We start from the raw sequence: 22917 nt of genomic DNA on the forward strand, positions 1-22917 counted from the left end.
ATTCCGAGCGAGCCAGAACCGGTGTATTTGCGGTAATTGAAGAAACGTTCTGACAGGAAAGCGTGAGCGTGCAACGGGGAAAGTGGATCCATTGGTCGCGACAATTGAAAAATCTATTTTCACCGGCGTTCGTGGTCTTGCTCCTTTTTGCGCGGGAAAAGTTGCAGCCAGTGATCGTCGAATTGAAGGTTAGGTTTCGCCTTCCTTTTTGCCGCGTTGCCGCCTGGCCAGTTCGATCGCGCGGATTTACATATGGGAACGAGAGTCACGAAAAATGGCGGCAACGCAGGTGGCTGTATTTAAATAAAATATCGCGGGGATAATTGATCGACGCTGCGCAGACCGGGCGAGAATGAGCGAGAAAAAGAAGGAATCGGAGAACGGAGCGTGTTCGCTACTGCGTTTCGCCTTCGACTTTCCAACCGACGATTACATTATGCTCGCGCAACATTTCGCAATCGCAAAATCGAGAAATCAGGCATCGACTGGCCACTTACCACGAGGCTGCGTCAAGGTTCACGTTTTCACGAGGGGAAAACGATCGTTAATGATCCCCAACCGTGCAGAACTACCGGCTATGAATTGGTTAAAACGGTACGGCCCTGGAGTAGCAATTTCTTCATCTAATCTGCCTAGGTATCGACGTATCTTTTATCGATATTTCGACAAGTGAAAGCGCTTTCGCGGAAATTTCGACCCGTTCTCGGCAGCAATTTCCGTTTTCGAGGAAGAAAAATCGCGTGCTCCGAATGAGAACGCGAAACGATTTTAATCGTGTGTACCAATCAGTTCTTCGCGCGTTATCTGCTAATCTGCGAGTCTGTTTATCGGTGACCCTTTCATGAGCGTCGAGTTATTTGTCCGGGTAACAAAGTGCGCCGATTAATCGAATATTCGAACGCGTATTAGGTAGGAGTCGTCGCGATAGAAAAGGTGACGTATTTCTAACTGTGCATCAGCTCTTTCGTCGCATTGCATCGGGGCATGAGTTGCGCGAAATGCACGTCGGTATATGACTAATCGAGGAAATCATTATCATCGATTGCCATCGAATAGCGATTGTATTCAATAACAATGCGCGTACGCGGAAAAGAAATTTCCTCCCTTGCGCAAAACGCATAGGAACGCGCTGCAATACCAGTACATGTACGGCGCGGATACCCGCGCGATAGCGTCGCGGGAAGGCTGAAGCTCGTTTATCATATGACTAAACACACAACGACATCTCATGTCCCTCCGAGCTACGATATTTTTGTCATCGTATCTGTTTCCTCCTCTCCATCGCGAGTCCTTTAATTCGCGATAGCGGACGCACAGCGTGTGTCTATGCCTTTATCGTATGCCACGTGTCAACGCACCGACACGGCCCCACACACGCCAAGATTGCTTCTACTACGTCTGTCCCGAAACGAGCTAACGTAGGAGTCACGGCGTAATAAGTTTCTGGCCATACGTTGACACCGTGAACGGACGGACGGACAAACCGTGACAGAATTAAAATTCAGAGAGAAGTCGCGACACGTTGCTATAACCGAGCTGCGATTTCGTTGTGTATCGATTTGGAATTACGCGTGAGACAATGCTTGCAATATACATAGGCGGGAACGATTCGCATTTATGGCTCTCATGGCCTCGAGCGAAAGGTGAACGATTCTCCGTCGAGGTAAATATTATGCCATTTTCTCGTAGGGAATCGTTCGACTTCTAGATGCCATTCGACGGCGTAGTTTCGCGATATTTACCATGTTATACGAGGACACGGCAGAGTATGTGGAAAAACGCTACACCCCAAAGCGAACACGATACTAATTTGCTAAATAAACAAGACGTTAGGCGTTAACGCGCGGTTATCGACGAGCTGCGCAATAATTTTAATAGCGTACAAACGGATTCGGTTATTTTCGACGTGGATGTTATTTTCGAACGAGTTTGTCATTTTTTTTTCGAAAATCAAGGCACGTATTCATGAGACGTTTACGCGTTCGTAAAGCGATAAAATTTGGCGTCGGTGTATGAAACAGCTCACTGTTCGCGATAACGTCTCGGTGTATAAACAAACATAGCGCGTGCAGTTACAACCCCCACGCTGGCAGTACGAAATTTGCATCATTCTCCCCTTTCACAGTCGACTTAGCGTAAAGAGTCTCCACACGGAAGCGATAATGGCGGTGGGTCATTTATAGCTCTGCGCATGCGCGCTTATATGCTCGGTCGATGACAGCGCTGCTACTTTTACAAGTTCTTTCGAAACCAGAATTTATATACGAATACGTTTTTATCACTTACATCCGTGTCGAATTGACACCGATACGGGTGTACGTGATAATCGTAAAACAGATCGATATCCGAAAATAAATTTGTTACCACGATATCGATCGTAATTTCGCATATACCCTTTGTCGTGTCGACTCAATTTGTAATTTCATTTTCGTATAATATATCAAAAGAAAGGTATCGATCACTCACATTGCAGGGACGCGAAGGTTTCGTTCGTTTAATATTCTGTACTTCGATCCAGGAAGAATAACATTGGTTTCCATCTCTGCCACGATGAATTGCTGCGCATGACGGGATTCAAACGATATACGTATATCCAAGGAACGACAAGCCTCAACATTCACGCGCGATACACAGATAAAAGCATCGAGTCTTTCGTTGAATTTATGAAAACTCACTCGTACACATACACACACGCACGCACGCAACGCGATAATATCATAGGGAATATAGCAAAATGGGAAAGATATTTGAGTAAAAATTGTTAATTTTACATGCCTCGTTCAAACCACCTATTACCGTCGCTCACGCCATCTTCGTACTGCGAAGATGGCGCGTCGGTCGCGAGCGAACAGCTGAGTGGCGAGTGGAATATCTGCGTGAGCAGAGCACACGGCGAGCAGACGTTCTGTCCTCCGTGCTCGACCAGGCCTGGACTCGGCAGTAAACAGCTGGCGACGCGATGCGTCAGAGCAAAATGTCGAACGGGACTGCGCCAAGCTAGTTGCCCCTCTACCTTCTCACTCTGGCACGGTGCAAGAGCTTCATAAAAGTGGACGTTCTCGGGCAAGCGTTCGGCGCATTCGCGGTGAAAATTCGGCAGCGACGCGAACCACACGAGTGTCAGCAACAGTACCTGAACAGAAGATACGAGAAATAAAAGCACAAACGAGAAAATCCGTGGCGAAAGTGGAGTTTCTTTGTTTCGTGCTTCGATCTCTGCGCATACGTTCCCGTGCGAGTGGCGCAGCATTGTTTGTGTGGTCGGTACGTCACTCTCGGCGTATACACGGCTCGTCACGATATAAAACGAGATCCTGGCGTCCTGCTTGATCTCGCGTCGGGTCTTTTTATCCACGAACAAGCATAGAATACACCGTTGGGAGTGTTGTGCTTCGACTCGAGTCTGGTCAGCGTAACAACGATTCGGTGAAAGGATCGCTGGCCCTTCGTGTACGCGCAAGTGCTTTGTTTTGACGAGCAGCTGATCCGGGACTACTCGTTTATCGCGTCGACCAGTCCTCCATCGCTGCAACGGTGATTCTTTTCCGACTATTTCATTCGTGTTCCGCGCTCGCCCGCGTACACGCGACGTTACCGCGTACCTACGAACACCGTCTCGTAAACTGTGTTTAAAAGAATTGTCGAGCCGTAGCAAGAGTGCTTCGTTACATCACGAAAACTGGAAGACGACGTGATCGACCGATACTTTCAGAAGCAACAGTACACAACCTATACGCGTTTGCCCCGATGACAGGCGGAGTAAGAACGCAAACAAGAATTATCGTTGCGCGATATTTTACGATTAAAGTGATCGATTCAGTGCGAGACCTGTCCAAGTGTGTCAGTTGAACTTGCCGTTTCCAAGGGACTCAACGAACGTTCTCGTTCGTTCTCGACCCCTGGCCGGAACGAAAATCACTCTGAGCCGTCCTGTAAATAACGATCGTGGGTTCCAGCAGGCCGTGCCTCGGTCTAACCGTCGTTTACCAACCCGATTTGTCCGGGCCCTTTAAGAGACTGTGCAACACAATACCTTCCCTCCCAAACGCTCTGGGACTCCCTTTTCTCAGTTACCAATGATCTCGTGATATATTGCGCTTTCCTTTCGCTTCTACCTGTACTCCCCTTCGTTCCAACGAATCTCCGTGTACTCCGAGATAGCCAGACCCAACGACACCTTCGTTGCTTTCCTTCCAGCCGATCGACACACGTACACGCTTCTACGTATACACACACGCGCACCGTGCCTGTAGCGCACGCAACAGCAACGTATACATCGGCGCATCGCGTTTCTCGAGCTCTTTCGCTGTCGCTCGTCTTTTCCTCGGCTCTCGCGCGCGCGCCACTTTACGATACCTGTCGATCGCGACGAAGGATAATAACGAGGAAACAACGTACGTGCGGAAAACACTCGACAACGAGACGCGGAGGAAAGCTGGTCGAACGCGAGCCCGAGTTTGCGTGAATCGACGACGACGACGAGCGGATTGGTGATCGATGCGGCATAAACCCGAGGGGGCCGTACTCGCGAGCGCTGTGAAACGAGGGGTACGGCCCCGATCGAGCTGACTACAGGAGTCGGCCTGAGGTGACAGCTCCTCTTCGTCGGGCGTCGCGAATACCGGGCGCCCAGCACCACCGAATGCCAGTGGACTGTTTCGGGCGGGCTGGCCGTTTCACTCCTGTCGTCGGACCAGAAGGACCTCCAACGGCCCGAAAATGCTCTACATATTCCACGTGGACACCGGCACCACCATCACCTTCGACATCAAGCTGGCGCTGCAGACGTGAGTCTTCTTCCACTAACGCGTCCGTTCCTTTACCCCCTCTCCCTGTTTACTTTCAGCCCAAGCGGATAGGTTAGGATCCTGCGTCACGCGTCTTTCCCTTGCGTAGCCTACGATTCTGCTTCCTTTTGTTTACTAGTCGTCTATCAATTCATAGATAAATTTATAAATATTTATATTATCCACGGGTAGAGCTCGAGACATCGGTAGACGGTGAAGTAATCCATCGCATTTTAATATTTACTTGAGATTTGCAAATTCCATTTCGAACAACTTTCTAATAGGTTATGCAGGGCTGTACCCTCGCGGGGCGACTCGATATCGCGTTATTAAAAATTGCAATTGCTATATTTACAAAAGGGTTTATTTACGTTTAATTATGCTCGATTTTAACACTAAACCTACCACGGTCAAGTGACTTACTACGGCGAGTGATTAAGAGGATAACCTTGAATTCGGAATTTTTAATGAAAGTTTGGAAAATGGCGATTTAGACTATGGTAGATGTAGTGTTGGTAAATAATACTAAATAATAGTAATTTCATTTTATATTCATCTCTAGTTCGGTGTAATGGAGATGAATAATTTGTAGCATGAGCTCGGCAGTATTCCGTACGTCGTATACATTACCGTCGTTATTCCATTTTCCCAAGGAAAAACTCCACCCGCGTGTATTTTCATTTCCCAAATATTTCCGTTTAAAGTTCCGAGTATTAATTCTTCCTATTACCATCCGGTTAAATGGCGTAATTTTTTCCGACACGTAAGATTCATTTTTATCCGCGCGTTAGCCTCATTTTTCCGTAATTAGCCACTAGAATTTTGGAGCTTCTCCGTCCTCGAATTTTGTTTATTGTTTCTCGTTATTTCCATGCACGTTCATTTCACGCAGTATGTACATCGAGATAAACATTCCACCGTTCCTTCGTTTATTTCTCCATTGTGCTCCGCAGCGCTCGTCCACTCGTATTTTCTTCGCTTAACGAACGCAAAGCGGATAATTGCTCGGACCCGGTGCTTGGCAGATTCGTTTTTCGTTTAAAAGAATAGGCAGCTCTTGGCCGTCGATTGTTCGTCCCGGAGCGAAACGACGAACCCTCGAAGCCTTGCCCGATGAATCTTCGACGAGCTTACTTTTTCGAATTTCGAAATATGGGCCAGCAAACTCAACGCCGATTTAATTAACGATCGAGCCATCACCGGTGCTTTTCTTGGCAGGAAGATGCGAGGAAGCTCCATTTCCTGCTCTAAAGCTTCCATTTTTTCGCGTTGCTCGCGAATTTTATGATACACTAGTGCGTTAATTGCGAATCGTTTAAAAATTTTTAAATTAATTAGTTTGACCTGTGAACTATTGACTCGGATGAAGGGTTAGTTGACACTAGGTTTAGGGATATTTCCTGTGGCCTAGGGACTTCTTTGCAGATACGCGTGAACGAAATCAGACATTTTGTTTGAAAAGGAATTTAAAAAATAACATAATTGTATACTGTTATCTTTTATTTTTATGATTATGATTGATTTCTATTTTTATTTGTAAATTACTGTAATTACTATGATTTTTATTTTTATGATTGGTTGATTTTTATTTTTATTTGTAAATTACTGTAATTACTATGATTTTTATTTTTATTTGTAAAATTATTATTTTTATTTAATGTAAATGGTGTCTGCAATTTTCCTCGTAAAATTCGAAATACCCAGTAAACCTAGTGTTAATAAATTCGTACGTATAATCCATTCAATAGACCAGTTATTCGATAGATGCAATAAGGATCTGCGCTCGTAGTCGTAACTGGAATTGCCAAAACGTATGGCAAACGTAGGTTCCCCGCTCTTTTCGTTTGCTCTTCGCATATCATAAACTCACGCTCGGTATTATTCCCAGATGAAGTACCCTCGTTAAGCTGTCGACGATGTTTATCGAAGCGAGTCTAGTTTGGCTCGCTCTTAACACTGCCTATCGCGGAAACTCATTTCTTCGCGTGAAAAGTCCTGGGTATATCCGCATCCATTCGCGCGAGTCTTTTCCCCATGAACGTCCCTTAACACTTTGCACTTAAGCGGTGACCCTAAGTGTCCTGAAGTAATAACTAGATTGGAAACAACTACGTGTGAGATACAACGAAATATTTTCTTTTCCTATTTTAGCACAGCTATCACCAAGCTTGGAAAAATATATAAGGAATGCCTCGAATTGTATTACATATATATATCGTTACAGCGAAAAGATCGTAGGATGCGAAGGTTTAACCAGGTGTCATATCAAATAAACACGTGTCGAGGCTTGTCGTCCTTGCCTGGTCGATATCTCTCGCCTCTTTTCCCCATTTTCAAATATTCGTCGCTGCTCGTGTCCCATACTCGAGCTGAGTATGTAACACGTCTGTCGATGGTCGTCCACACAGTCGCTCGTCGTTTAGCAACTGCTGGGAGTATCGCGAACAACGACGCACAGCGAAGTGTCAAGGATCTTCACTCGAAGGTGAAGAAATTGCAAAACCGTCTATCGCGGACGAACGTGGGCACACAGAGGCCGTGCTCGAGTGGCTTTCCTCCGGTTCTAGCAGAGGCAAGAGCGATCCCTGGTGCGCGGCCCACGAGATGCAGGTGGCTACGAAAATAGTAACGAAATCGGCGTGCCGAACGTGGGCGACCATTGGCTCGTGTCTTACACGAGTCTGACCCATGGCAAACTCGGCCAAGTCCTTAATGCGGACACCGCTGCATCCCTTGAAACGGGTCGGCTTCCAACACCCCGCCAGGCTTGGTCCACTTTTCCGGTCCACGCTGTGCCGTCGCGACGCTTGCGAAACTTCGTTCTTCGCGCCTCCTGCCGAGCCTTCGTGCAGTCTGGGGACATTCTTTCACCAGCGTTGTAAATTTTTACTCCGACAGTGGGATTTAGAGTCTTTGTTCTCCTCGCGTAGGACGAAGCCGGTTATTTAGTCAGCCTTGCAGACTCTTTTCTTTTCCCTGGCTGGGTTTACGCGCATTGTGCCAGAGTCTAATCGATGGACCCAAAAGGCTGCCATTTTCTATCGAATTAGCCCCGGTAGACCTTATCGATTCTCCCGCGCTTCTCGGTTAACACGTTAAGTGCCACATGGTCCCCAGAGACCAGCGCTAGACTTTCCGTTCGGGCCTGATCGGTCCTCAGGGACCGACCCAGACTAGGACCACGAGGTGCTAACTTTTGGTATTAAATTCTTCGTCATCTTTCTACCTAACGTTTGGAAATTCCTGTTACAACAACTGCTACGGTATCTCCGAGTTTTACGAACACTTTGCCCGTCGCTTGGCCTACTCGCTAGGCGAGATTGGGCCTGAACGGAACGGCAAGAAAAACGGGCTAGGCTCTTAACGTGTTAATAGACGATGCTCGTCGACCCCATCGCGTTTACCAAAGATAATAGTCAGGTTGCTTTTTCTTCCTCGCCAACAGAGATTTTTCGGTTCCCATCGTGGAAGGTTAGAAGGAAGGGACAGATGAAGTTGGGTCCAAAATGGCAGCCCCAATGCAAAGAGGTTACGTTGCTTGGATTGACCGTTCGAAGGAACGGTGAATGTAACGCAAGTTTCGACTCGATCTGCACCGTTGCGATATCGTTTCTATATTTTTTTTCTAAGAGTGTCCCCGCGAACGCCTCGTAAACATTTGCGGAGCGACGCGGAGGATTATCGATAAACGTTATGCAGTTGGCTTAGGTCGTAAAGCGTTTGGGGCCGAACCTCCGCCTTTTTCGATAAGAAAGTAGGATACCGCCGTGCCCTGTGTGCACTGTACGCTGTTGGAGTAACGTAGCTCGTAATTATCAGCCGGGATACCGATACAGAGTAGCGGTCACGAGCGGAACTGCTACGAAACTTAATCTAACACCGTAACGTATTATCTAACTCGTTCTTCCTCGCGCGTTTAATCTACGTTAACGTGGTCAATTCTGCACTCCGCGGAAGTCCCGATAAGCAGTTGTTATAAAAAGCGAATCGAGAAGCACCGTGATCGTGTTCGTAGGCAGACATGCACGCGTAGGAGAGTGGAAAGAGCCGAAGCGTAAACGGAGAAGTTGCAGCTCGCATCGTGGATCGTTTGCTTTTCCTTCGCGCAAACTCGTTCCCCCCGTGGACATTGACAGGCAAATGCGCGGAACTTTCGTTTCGACTCGATCCGTCTCGCTCCCTGGAACGGGGCCGGTGTTAACGGTACGAACACAGCCGGGAAAAGCTGGTAGCGGAACGAGGCTAACGCGAATTAGGAAAATAAAACTGGCAATGCTCGGCCTATCACCGCCGAGGCAACACGCGGTTTTGCAATGCTACACGCGGCCGTACAACATCCATTATTCCGATTAAACCGCGTTACGCTCCACGTACCCTCGGATGAGTAAGCTAGGCGCATTTTGCTTAGCCACCAGGTGAAAAGAAAGTTCGACGTATCCAGGTCTTAAGATCGCCATTCAGCCCGATCTCCTCCCACCCGGCACGCGATCTTTTATTTACCGATTGCCTAACGCTGCCCCGGCGCGCAATCGGTTCTTAGAAATCGACCGATCGTTGTTGCGTTCACCGAGTTTCTTGTTCCACTCGCGGTCGTTCCTATATCGACGCAGGTATCGCGGAAATAGCGACGTTCGGTCTAATTGCTGTCAAAAAGCTGTCAACGATATTCCGCGGCTCCCTGGCGCGCAATTGGTTCTTAGAAATTGACCAATCGTTGTTGCGTTCATCGAGTTTCTTGTTCCATTCACGATCGCTTCCATATCGATGCAGGTATCGCGGAAATAGGGACGTTCGGTCTAATCGCTGTCGAAAAGCTGTCAACGATATTCGGCGGCTCCCGGTCGCGCAATTGGTTCTTAGAAATTGACCAATCGTTGTTGCGTTCATCGAGTTTCTTGTTCCATTCACGATCGCTTCCATATCGATGCAGGTATCGCGGAAATAGCGACGTTCGGTCTAATCGCTGTCAAAAAGCTGTCAACGATATTCCGCGGCTTCTTGGCGCGCAATTCAGTTCTTAGAAATCGACCAATCGTTGTTGCGTTCACCGAGTTTCTTGTTCCATTCACGATCGTTTCCATATCGATGCAGGTATCGCGGAAATAGGGACGTTCGGTCTAATCGCTGTCAAAAAGCTGTCAACGATATTCCGCGGCTCCCTGGCGCGCATTTGGTTCTTAGAAATTGACCAATCGTTGTTGCGTTCATCGAGTTTCTTGTTCCATTCACGATCGCTTTCATATCGATGTAGGTATCGCGGAAATAGCGACGTTCGGTCTAATCGCTGTCAAAAAGCTGTCACCAATATTCCGCGGCTCCTTGGCGCGCAATCGGTTCTTAGAAATCGACCAATCGTTGTTGCGTTCACCGAGATTTTTGTTCTACTAGCGGGCGTTCCTATATCGATGCAGGTATCGCAGAAATAGCTACGTTCGGTCTAATCGCTGTCAAAAAGCTGTCAACGATATTCCGCGGCTTCTCGGTCCCTTCGCGCGTTCCCCAAAGCTCTCGAGCCTCTTTTACGGATCTCCCTCCGCAATTACCGAGCCGACAGACGCGTAACGCGTGCGTGTGACGACACACTGTCGCGTTACTCGATCGAACTCGCTTTTGACGCGTGCTTGACGCGGAGAAGCACAGCTCCGACGACCCACGCGCGTAAAAGGCGCCCGCCTCGCGGATACCTCCGATATTTGTACATTAAGATAGCGTCGTGGCGGTCAGCGACCCCGTTCGTCGTCGCAATTAACGACGCGTGTCGATCCGGCGTGGCGCCTTTCCGCCGACGCTTTTATTCTCGCGCCCGCGCGTAATTACAAAGTGCGCTGCTAAAGCGCGGGAGGGTAAACACGTTGAGGCTTTATCGCCGTTTAATCCTCGATTCGAATGAACGATCGAACTGGACAGATCTCGGGGGTGGTCGATACACGCGTGCAACCGCGAAATTTAAAATTCCATCGCTGTCACCCTTTCGATTTAGCCGCTCGACGCGACGCGGTCATTCGTGCAAATTTCTCGTCGCCTCGCAATAATCTAATCCGAACCTAGCCCCATTCCCAAGGTCGTCGTGTGGGAAGGGTTAATCAGCGCCATTCGCGGTCATTGGACGTCGATCGGCCGATTTCCCGGTTCAGGCACGTTCGGGTTAGGCTCGCGTGAACGAAATACTGGAGGGAAATTATTCGACGTGTCTCGCTGCGAGTGCTTTTATCGGAATTGCAGCCTCTCGATAACGGCCTGTTTTAGGATGCCAGAGGTATTACGAAATTCGACGTGCCGGCGTTATTTACGCCATGCAGCAGCCTCTTTATCTGGCTAGAAATGGCGTCGCGGTGACCGCGGAGACAGGTCCGCGAATTTTATCGCTGCAAACGTTCACGAGCGGTATACTCGCCTCGAACACGGCGGATGATGGCCATAAATTGCGCGTAAAAGGAATTGGAACGGTGGTCGCGAGCGAGGAGTCGTCATCGACACCCTTGGCAAGGTTAAATAACGGATAAGGAGAGCTCTTTGTTCGCCGCGAGGACGACGTGAGTCGCATCTCGTATTAATTATAAAAGGTAGCTCAGCTGGTACCGACTCAGTGTTCTACTCTAAAGGTACCATCGTTTAACCCTTTCACTGCCACGACGAAATTGACAGAGTTTTGCTCAGGACGTCACTGGAAACACAGTGCTGGATACAAAATTTGTTCTAATATTTTTTTGATTGATGTTCTAATACAGTACTAATACAGTAATGCAGTACTTCGCAGTCTCCTATTACGTACTTATGACGTAGAACAATGTATCCTCCTGTATAAATTTCTATGTAATTGTGTTCCTTTTAGTTTCATTTTTACTTTTATTTTTTTTCATTATTTTTATTTGGTAAATACGCAGTTTAGGGACTTTGCCCTAAACGCGTCTTTTTTTTTCATTCTTTATCATAAAAGGCTTTATTTGTGCCTCAATAAAAAATATGGATCGGGGGAGCTTGAAAAAGTCACTAGTTTTTTGAGTGAACAATTTTTGCAAATATCTCGGCAATTAAGGCCAAGCGACGATCATTGTTCACATAAAAATTGTTCAGAATCTCTCCCTCTAAAACGTGTTCAAAAATCATAGGGATCGACTCACGCATTCGGCAGTTTTTAACAATTTCATGTTTTTTGTCCAAAAACTAGTAACTTTTTCAAGCTCCCCCGATCTATATTTCTCATTGAGGCACAAATAAAGCCTTTTATGAAAAAGAAATACGCGTTTAGGGCAAAGCCGCTAAACTGCATATTTACCTTTTTATTTTACTGTATTACTTCTTTATAAAGAGTGTTTACCCATCAAATAAATAAATAAATAAAAATTTTTAATTGTCCAATGGGGCACTTCTAATTATCGGTTATATTCAAAACGCACTAACTGTCAATTTTCATTCAATTTTTACAACTGTAAGTAGTTCAAGCGCTCCGGTCACCAATGACCGTTTCTCATCGTGGTGTCACAGGAAAACCATGGCCGGTCATATATGACTAACATGGCAGTCAAATGGTTAAGACGCGTTTTATCCGTGGAGTCGTTGGTCGACCGATGTTTACGATTTCGCTGCAGCTTCTTCTCGTCGCGAGTTTTCGAACCTGTCCCGACGGTTTGTTGGCCGTCTTGATGGATATCGCCTTGACATAATTGTCACGGTCGAAGCTCGCACTTTTATCCTCCTCGTGCCAATGGAATTACGCACGGGCCTTTCGACTCGCGCATCGTAGATCGATCGCTCGTTCGACGTGCTCGCGTTGCGGTAGAAACGCAGCCGGGGATAGAGATGGAAAGTTCGAGATGGAAAGTACGGGCCCCGATCGACTGTCCGATCGGGCCCGTTTTTCTCTCAGCCTTACGTTCCCACCTCGCTGCTTTTCACGCGAGTTACGGAAACGCGTCGCGCCGATTAGCGATCGCGACGCGCGGACGCCTCGCGGGAACCAGGTCGCGAAGAGCAGACCGGTAGCTAACAGCGTCGAAGCGTTTTCTGCACTGAACGCGGCATCTCGTGCTAGATACCCGTCCGGCTACGCAGAAGTCTTCCAAGTTTCCCCAATTACTCCGACTTTTGTTGGCTCTTCTAAGAGCAGCTCGCCTCTCTGATACGGGTACGGATAATCTTGACCTTAATCACGGCATCGACGACGACGAAGCTGTACAACTGCCCCGGTTTATCATGGAACTTATCTTGTTCCGCGAACGCCTTTAAACGATTCGGCTAGGTGGCACGGCTGTCGTCGGACATTTAATTTAATCGTCACGCGTGCAACATTGCCGCCTAAATCTCCAAACTTTTGAATTTTCGCTGTGTGGAGTAATCTCTTATTTCCGAATGCTCGAATACTTCAATATACTCGTTCACGTGTAAATACACCGACGCTATCGATTTTCCGAAGTTCCTTCCCACTAGCACGCCAGTTATTAACCCTTTGGCCTGCAATCACGTGTGAGGCTCGTGGTCAGGCGCTCGAGCCAAAATTGATTATCACGAGTCTGGCTCGTGGTACATGGATCGGGCTAAAACTGACTATCACGGGCCTGGCACGTGGTACGTCGACCGGGACAAATGTAAACACCACGCGTCACGTCCATGGTTTGTCGATGTGCTCTATTGAAAATAAGATACGTCCGAATGTATATACAAAAATTAATCTCTTGGGAGAAATAGATATATCTTTGAACTTTGCGCCGAAAAGGTTCCAGGATAAGATAGATAAGAATTAGGGGATCGCATATCCTTTTTCATCTTTCCATGCGAACAGTTAATACATAAGGTATACCTTACAAAGGATAGACTAGAGATAATTATAAAATAAAGATAGTTATTTCTTTGTACCCGTAATCCCAATATGCCCCACTCTAAGTAACACAGTCCAGGCTAGTGGACTCAATTGCGCGTTATTCTTGACTACGTTCGCACATTAAAATATATTTTCTTAAATATATTAGAAAGGTGGGTACACCTTAAGACAGATTTTCCGAGTCATGGAATGATTCGAAGGCTCAGTTCTGTTTACATTTTGGGACCGCGCTGTTGAATCTTAAATCGTAGAGCAGGGGGTTAACCCTTTCACAGTGTGGTAAAATTACGAATTCCAGGTCCAAAAAATGTCCAGCCTTTTTCATGTTCGAAAACACTTCGGCATGTAATAAAAAATGTAAAAGAACGTGTTTTACGTATATTTTGTTGGTAATTAGTACTTGACGCTCTGCTCTGTCTGTGACTGTATAAACTGCTAATGGGTTAGCACGATTATTAACACGATTTTTCTTTTCTTTCTGCGCAGTGTCGCCCAGCTGAAGGAAGCGATCGAGAGAGAATGCGGCGTGGTCGCGGAGCACCAGGTGCTCTTGATGAGCGGAGGCGAAAGCCTGGAACCGAACGCTCGTGTGTGCTCCTACTCGGCCGGAACCGACACGAATCCGATCTATTTGTTCAGCAAGGCCGCCATTGAGAGCCAGCATCCACCCATGCCGAGCATAGATTACGGTTCCGGTGAGCGACCAGCTTCTTCACCTGTGAATTTTCCCGAGCTTTTTTCGCCTCTTACCTAACCAGAGTCGCCTCCTTCCCTTGCTTTTCCGACCACATAACGATCCTCCAAACTTTCGAAGACGCTTTCGTAACTCCCAGCCAAATCGCCGACTATCGTTAACACTTTGACTGTCATGCACTTTTATATAGCACGCTCAGGAGGCCACGATGAAATTTCCATTATTCTTTAACATAATGATGAATTATCAAACAATATGGCAAACAAAAAAAGAAAATGGTGCAAATTATTAACGTTCTTTACTCAAAGCTCTGTATTTATTTCACCCTTATTGGTCGTAAGTTACATTTTACTTGACAACAATACTTTGTCGTTGAGGTTATGTGTCACGTGGGAGATGACAAGATGGAAACATTTCGCATATTAATCCTTTGCACTCGAGAGACGCCTGCAAGCTCGATATTAATTAATATATCAAATTTAAAATAATGTAACAGTGCGCGAGGTATCGAAATTAAATAATTCTACGTGTTAATTATTATACGATTTCTTATTTACTGCTTAAAAAATATCATCAGTCTCATGGCAGAAAATTTTTCAACTCGGGCCCTTCTTCAACCAAAAAATCGTCGAGCGCAAAGGGTTAACCGAAACTAGATACAATCCGCGTTCGATAAGGGTTAAGTTGTTCAAATTTTCAATAAATGGTAAAGATAAAACAAATATAAATTTTCTAAATTTGTATCACTGGTGACCACCATGGCAGTCAACGTGTTAACCAAAATTTCTCTTACGCTCACTAGCGTAACTTCGCGTCGCCATTGTTATATCCTGGCAGTTGATTCGAGTCTATAGTCGGTGATTCCGTCACCGATTTTCACGGAGTAAATTCGCCACCAACCCTCGCGTGATTCCCAGTGGATTTCACTCGCGTGATCCCGGGAAATATCTGGGCGGGAAGGCGTCGCGAAAAAAGCTCGGCTGGCTTCGTTAAGAGAGAATCGTGCCGGAAGGACGCGGCTAATAACGATCCTTATCGTCGAGTACTCGCTAGCACAGAGAGAAAAAAGGAGTCAGATGATATCAGCGAGAAGATAGCGATACTCGCGCGACAACCTCGAAGGTTGTCTCCGCGAGAGCCCCGGGGGTACCGTAAAGGGGCACAATGGAGAACGTTGGCAACTCGATTGCCTGTTTTTCGCCATTCAACGCCCGTTCTTATGTCCTCCGTCCGGACCCCGGGACCTCTGCTCGAAACGCAGGCAAGAAACTATTCGAAATAATTTACCTCTCGCCGTTATTTTCGATACCGTTATCCGACAATGGAAATATAGGATCGTTCGATATAAATTTCTTCGATCTCGAATAACCGGTTGTTTCCTAACTTATTTATTTCGAATCGGACAGAAGAAACGCGTATTAATCGTAAAAGCGGCCCCGAGTTCTACTTCTGCGAGGCGGCCTGTAGTTTCCTTTATTTTACACGCGCGAAACTTTTGAACGTTAGGAATACATGAATACGTACGACTTCTGGAGAGAACGATCGATAAAATGATTCGGAGAAATCTTGAAAAATCCAAGACTGAGGCAGAAATTACAGTATCCTACGTAGTAAACAAGAAAGTATCGATGTAGGAAGATTCGTATCCGATAATCGTATCGTTCGCTGTAATTTCGCGGGTTTCGTGGAATTTCTCAATTATCTCGAATAATTGTGATCATCGAATGAAATAACACGTTATTCGAAGCAATACCCCGAACGATGTTATTTCAGACGTGATCACTGACGCGAGAATAATTTCAGTCGATACTTGGAATAATATTTTTCGAAAAGTGCGTCTGCCTGGATTTTCCTCGAATATGACAGGAGGAAGGCCTTGAACCGCGTGGACGGTAAATTGGGAGACGTTGCAGGGTGGAGTAATGGTCATATTTTCGCGAATAATGGACACGTCGCGATAGCTAGGACACGGGAACGGGTATCCCGATACATGGGAGCAAGGTAGCCGGTCGGGGTCCACTCAGGATAGCTCATGGTCCGTTGATAGTGAGCGTTTACCGAATGCGGCGAAGCGTGATTGGAACGCGTATGTTGATCAGAGCTAGCTCATCTGATGAACGGTAATGTTTAACCGGGACTCGATGGTGTGAAGCTTTCGTTAGAACGAACATCGATCGAAGAAAGCTGAGTCCTGGTTTCCCGTTCGCTACGCTAGGCAGAGGCTAGGTTGCGCCGATGGCAGAGACCTCTGTTCCTTTTTCTCTGCCGACCACTTATTTTTCCGCAACCATGCAACGCATCCTCGCTCCTTTTTCGTTTCACCTATTCCTACGAGGCTCTTTGTTATTTGCGCATATGCACGGCAATTTTCTGGTGTATGAGACTTATTCAGTAGTCGATCCAAGGTCCTCCGAGGTGGTTCTCGCGCGGGTAAAATGATCCTTTATCCGTCTGAACACTACTTTTGTTCGTTCTCGTGACCGAGGTATGCAAATTAGATTCCTCGGTACGACGTTAGCCGAACGCACTGTATTTTCAGCGTCTTCGAGTCCTCCATTTCGGTCCAATCCCCTTCTCTTTATTGCAGCTCGCAGTCGGAGGTCGAGCGAAGTAAAATCGAGCATTGGGGGTCGAAAGTGTCTTCGAATCGCGAGGAAATATCGTGGAAAATGTCTGCCAATTTCGTCGATTTCTTCGATTTCGTCGATCCACGTTGATATCTCTCTTCTCGGGCGTCTAGGCGTGTGGCGTCTCCGGAATCGGGTCACCCTTGTTTTTCTCCACCTGGACCCGGTCTCGACGCCTCTGTTCCGCGTTGTCAACGCGTCGACGAGCGTCTCGACGTCCGCTCGTTTGCAGCCAGGCGACGCGAGGCGTTAACAGTGCAATCTCCATACCGTTACGTCGTTAAACGAGCATCGTGCTCTCGGTTCGTTATTACACGGTGGATCGTGTGTCCGCGTCGTTTTGATCGCCGGATTATGCCACGAGGTTGTCGGGTATACGTTTCCATATCGAAAGCACGCGATACTTCTCTGCATTCTACTTTTGGAATTGTTCCATACCCAGACAGACGCCATTCCTCGACTTCGGGGAGAAGAATATCAAGAACCGACCTTTCGATTCTATTGACAGCGCGGGTATGTAAACTGTCTCCTATTGGAACACGTCTTTTAACTCTGGAGTCTTCTTTATCCGTTGGTTGGATCATTGTCTCGGGGTCTAAGGAAACCCGGTTTAATATCTTTGGAAAACGAATAAATCGAATTTACAGAAATCAGATAAATACATTAGCTCCATTATTTATTTATTTATTTATATAGGAAGCCCTTTATGTACATAACTGTGTAAACATAAAATTTCACGCGATACATAAAAGAAACAGAAGAGCAAAGATTTCATAATTTCTAGGAAGTCTGTGTATTTGTAAAATTTTTAAGTTATCGTGTACTTGCGGTGTTTCGGAATTATTATTACTAAATCTTGGAACAAGAGTTTTGAAAAATTCAGAGAATCCTTATCTTCTGTGAGAAACTTGGCATTGACACGTTGGCCATATGTGACCCGTCACGGTTTCTCCTTTGACACCTCAGTGGTTATTGAATGAAAATTGACAGTTAGTGCATTTCGAATATAATCGCTAATTAGAAGATACTTTGAAATAAAAGGTACCCCATTGAACAGTTAAAAATTTCTATTAAAACATCGATCAGAAAAATATTAGAACAAATCTTGCATCTAGCGGTACTCTCTCGTGGCTGTCAAAGGGTTAAGTTAAGGGTTAAGCATAGTTATAAATTCCTCCCTCGAATTTTATTTAATAATTTTTCATACTTAAATCAATTTCTGTCTCTGATCGACACCCCTGCTTTCGGATTAGAGATTAACTCTGGTTTCTTGTGTCTCAACGAAGTTGTGACTTCCAAGCGTCTGTTAAGCGAACAAAGCATCAGCCAGGGCTGGCAAATAAAACAGCAATGCCGCGTGAGCGCGAGTGCAGGAATACCTGGCCGGAATACCTTGCACCACGTTCATTAACATCTCGCCCCTTTCAGACGCTGTGAAATCGATTCCTTCCCACCATAGCTTCTTTCCAATTCGCCCGTCTTATCCTGCCGGCCTCGGGTTTCATGCGGTAATTCACGTTCCTCGACGCGCGTACCGGTAATGCGACCGCAGACCACTCGTACCCGTTTCCGATGCACCTCGCATTGACCGTTTCCACCGGTCGCTGATGAAGTAACGATCAAGTTCGCTCTTATCGCTCGCACTTTCGATTTTCGCGGCCGAACGTGCCGGCTACGCGCCTCCTGGCGCCACTCGCTGTCTTCCTCCGAGATCCTCTCCATTCCAACGCGCAGCGTCTCCTGCCTGAGGATCTCGCGCGACCTCCTTCGCGCCATTTTGTATCTTTCGAGGTTCTTCGAGTCATTCAATGTCATTCGTCGAAATTAATTCGGTTTTTAATTCCTATCTCTGCAAAGTTGTCCGAATATTTTGGAAACATTTTGGTGGTCTGGGCTTTGGGAAATAGTATAGGGTCTGAAGCAAGGTATCTGGGATTCTAGAAAGTCAGTGTCATTCGTGGAAATTAATTCGCTTTTTAATCGATATCTCTGCAGAGTGGTTCGCAACAGCGTTTGAACGCTGGTGTCTGGAATTTTTGGAAAGGTGGTAGACGCGGTGACCATCTGGACGATGGGAAATGGTATCGCGTCCAAAGTAAGGTACGAGTGTTCCGAATTTCTGAGGGGACTCTACAAAGTTAGTGTCATTCGTCGCAATTAGTTCTCTTTTTAATCGATACCTCTGCAGAGTAGTTGGCGATAGCGTTTGGATCCCCCTGTTTCGAATTTTTGGAAACGAGGTAGACGCAGTGATCTCTGAGCTTTAGGAAATTGTATGGGGTTCTAAAGTAAGGTACGAGTGTTCCGAATATCTGAGGGGACTCTACAAAGTCAGTGTCATTCGTGGAAATTAATTCGCTTTTTAATCGATATCTCTGCAGAGTGGTTCGCGATAGCGTTTGCACGCTCGTATCTGAAATATTTTGGAAAGGAGGTGGACGCAGTGATCTGGGCTTTGAAAAATAGTATAGGATCTGAAGTAAGGTGCAATTGTTCCGAATATCTAAGGAGACTCTACAACGCTAGTGTCATTCGTCGAAATTAATTCGTTTTTAAATCGATATTTGCACAGAGTCGTTCGCAACAGGATTTTTGGATGCTCCTGTCCCAAATTTTTCAGAAGCAAGGTAGACTCGATGGTCTACACCGTGGAGAATAGTATAGAGTCTGAAGTAAGGTACGAGTGTTCCTAGTGTCTAAGGAGATCCTACAATGTCAGTGTCATTTGTCAAAATTAATTGGCTTTTTAATTAATATATATGCAGAGTAGTTCACAATAGACTTTGGACGCTCCTGTCCCAAATTTTTCAGAATCAAGATAGACACAGTGGTCTGAACTGTGAGAATTAGCATAGGATCTAAATCAAAATACCAATATTCCGAATATCTACAAAATTTGTATAATATTAAACGCGTATCTATCTTTTATTAGTCAAAGTCTCGAATTTTCGTATTACTTTGTCTCACAAGATATACATCGTATCTGAATATTTCCTCGCCTGTACCAAGACCCAATGAAGAACTGGAGACGATAAATGGGTAGGTCGAACAGCAAAATGGTCTCTAGAAAGGAGACCTTTCTTTTCCGAGCGGCAATTTAGCGGATCGCCGGAAAGAGGCTGCCGTTAATCCCGTAACGGCCCGTTTTTCTCATCGAGCCTTCCCTCAGCTTCCTCCCGCTCGAACGCTCCGGCGAAGCCTTAGCTAGCTCGCGACGAAGATACGATCGTTCGTAGACGCAACAAGACTTTGACCCGCATCAATGAGCCTCGCGAGCAACTTCGACCTGATTCTTTTATCCGAAGGATAACGATCTCTGTCGTTGGCTCTCGTTGCGGGCGTCGCTCGCGGCTCGCGTCTCCGCGTCGTCGATTTCGACTCGGAACTGGGTCGACGTTGGCCATCTTTTTCCGGGCAAAATTGCTTAATCGTCGCTGGGCTGTGTTCAGCACGAGCGAAGGAGCGCGGGCTCTCGAGTACCCGCGCTCCGCTTGTTGTCGGGCTGCAACCGGAAGCGGGACCAGTTTCCAACAACGCGTCTGAGATCGGTCGATTAATCGCGCCTTTACGTAACGTGTATTTTGCCAGTTGCAGTAGGAAGTTTCGAAACGGCCAACGATTAGGATAGTTACGAGTCGATAGTAAAACGTGGATTTTTAACCGAAGGAACTAGGTCGGCTCGGCACGTTATCTTCTGCATGGACTCGGTTGGTTTGAGTAATGACCACGTCGATGAACATAGTACGAGGCAAATATCGCAGTGTCGATGATTTTTCGCTTGGCTCGAACGATATCGGTCGTTCAAAGAGTCGCGCGTTCGCTACCGGTTTCCACCTCAGCCTCTACGAGGAAGCTAGGGTAGTCCCGTGAGTAGTTCTCCCAAGCACTTAATTTTGCGATATTTTTCCGCGTATAAACACTAAGAATTGCCATGTCGATCATCTTTCCACGGAATTCTCGATCGCGCGTGGAACTGGGACGACCTGATACGTAAAATCGTTACTCGAGGCGCCTCGTTAGTCTCGAAGGATGTCGAGATCGAGGAGAGTACAAATTAAGGGAATCACGGAGGCGTAGTGGCTGTTTCGCTAATGGTTTTTAGATGTCCTCGCGGAACGGGGCCAGTCGATTTCTAAATAAAATCAAGCGATCGGGACACGTGTTGCGTGGATAGTCGCGGCAAAAGTGGTAACGTAACTCTTGGCTAGGATGTTGAGACTCCGAGAGAAGACGGCGCTGCTCGCGTAGCTTCTTCGAGCCGTCAGGACCGGTCGAAGCTTAATATATCACGCGGGACGGAAGTTTCCTTTTCTTCTCTTTCCAGCGTATCCGCGTTAACAGGCTGCTGGGTAAAACCCGCGAAATCCATTCGCCGTTCTCTCGACGAATCGAGAGAGAAGATATAATACATTGGCGTAGAAACGGGACCATTAAGGGGTCATTGGCGATACGGGGGGCGAGTCAGTCGGACGAAAAACTCCATCCGTTCGATATTCCCGAACTCGTTGGCTTTTTCCCCTGTTTACTCCGTCGAGGCATGACCGAGTGCCGCGTTTCTCTTCTTCGGCGCTGACTTAAAGCCGATATCTCGAGACTTTTACCGCGATCGTTCGCGACCAGGGGGACTCCTCGAGTTAGATGGAAGCCTGGAGAGGGACGTTTGACAGGAGTTAGAGGAAAATCGCGATGGAGGAACGACGAGGAACGATAAGCGTGCAAGGGACAAATACAGAGGCGAGTGAAACGCCTCGGAGTCACGCGAACGATTTCGGCGACGATGTGGAAACGTCCGGGGCGCTGGTTTCGTCGCGTGACGAGCTCCAGCCAGCGATTACACGCGAAATGGTAGACCACCGCGATAGAGCAGAGATATACGTGCTTTTTCTCTCGGCGAATTTTTAATTCCGAGTATTTCGTTATAAACAGAAGGCCGTGATAAGACGGTATCGGTACCGGTGACATAACAGCGTGCGAGAAAGTGACGCTCGATAAGCGATCGGTGAAGAATTGGCCGTAGTTGGCGATGCCTGACGACGTCGCTCCAGGCTCTGACAACGCGTCAACGTTTTACCACGATCATTATTGCGCGGCAATTGAGCCTCATTAGCCGGAAGAGATTCCCAGAAATCGCTGCAGCAAACGCTTTTTAATGTTCCGCGTTTAACTCTCAATGGACACCGCGGCACGTGCGTTGCGTAACAGAAGCAAGATCAAGCTACGTGTGCTCGGTAAAAATGAACAGGTGGAGTATTCATCCGCGACGCGGGTTTGCGCGATAATTGCTTCGAGGAATGTCCATCGGGCAAGAAAAATTGATTGTCCCGTATATACGGGCACGTAGTTGCGACGGTGATTATGAAAGTGGCCTATGTCACTTGCCGGTGATGTAAGCCGCGCGTGTTGCCTCTGTAATTGCAATATATTTAAAGTTCCGCCATTTTGTCGAGAACACTTTTATCCGATCGCGATATACTCGGGTACGAAACGTATTTCGGATACGTTCGGGTACGCTCGGGCAGCCGAGAAATTTCTCGAATTCGATTAGTACGAATTATTCGCGACGATATTCCTGCCACGTTGGAGGTAATCGGGAAATGCGCAATAGGTGTCGCAATGGCGCATCTACCGCGATCAACAATCGCTAGATGCACGCGCGGAAACGTGTCGCGGACGGAACGAAGAAGAAGGAGACGCTGCGTCCCGCGGCCAGCCAGTTGTCACGATCTGCATATGTTTAAGCACTCGTGCATCGTGCTCTATCGATAACAGAAGCCGCTTACGTGACATTTCCCTCGTCAGCTGACGATTCGACACGCGAACCTCTGTCGAACAGGCAAGAAATAACGATTGCGTCCGCGGAAACGCGGTTTCGCTGCCGTCTGCCAATGCAACAGCTGCCACGATTCGATTGAATCGCGAGGATATGCGAACTCCAGCCAGGATGTAGGTTCAACAAAGGGCAGGGCTTCCGCGAATAGTCCACAGGTTCTC

General features: G+C 47.0%; 1 protein-coding gene across 2 annotated transcripts in view; it reads left to right on the top strand.

Moving 5' to 3' along the window:
• Positions 1 to 2897: 2897 nt before the first annotated feature.
• The window catches only part of Atg17 (autophagy-related 17), a 51433-nt gene continuing 31413 nt past the window's right edge, over positions 2898 to 22917 (top strand). For both annotated transcript variants that reach the window (XM_017899428.1, XM_017899429.1), the window contains exons 1-2: positions 2898 to 4787; positions 14092 to 14300. In XM_017899428.1, coding sequence (XP_017754917.1) covers positions 4720 to 4787; positions 14092 to 14300 — 277 coding nt within the window. In that variant the 5' untranslated portion in view covers positions 2898 to 4719. The remainder of the gene's footprint in view (positions 4788 to 14091; positions 14301 to 22917) is intronic.

Source organism: Eufriesea mexicana, unplaced genomic scaffold (assembly GCF_001483705.2).
Source record: "Eufriesea mexicana isolate 0111107269 unplaced genomic scaffold, ASM148370v2 scaffold863, whole genome shotgun sequence".
Classification (NCBI taxonomy): domain Eukaryota; kingdom Metazoa; phylum Arthropoda; class Insecta; order Hymenoptera; family Apidae; genus Eufriesea; species Eufriesea mexicana.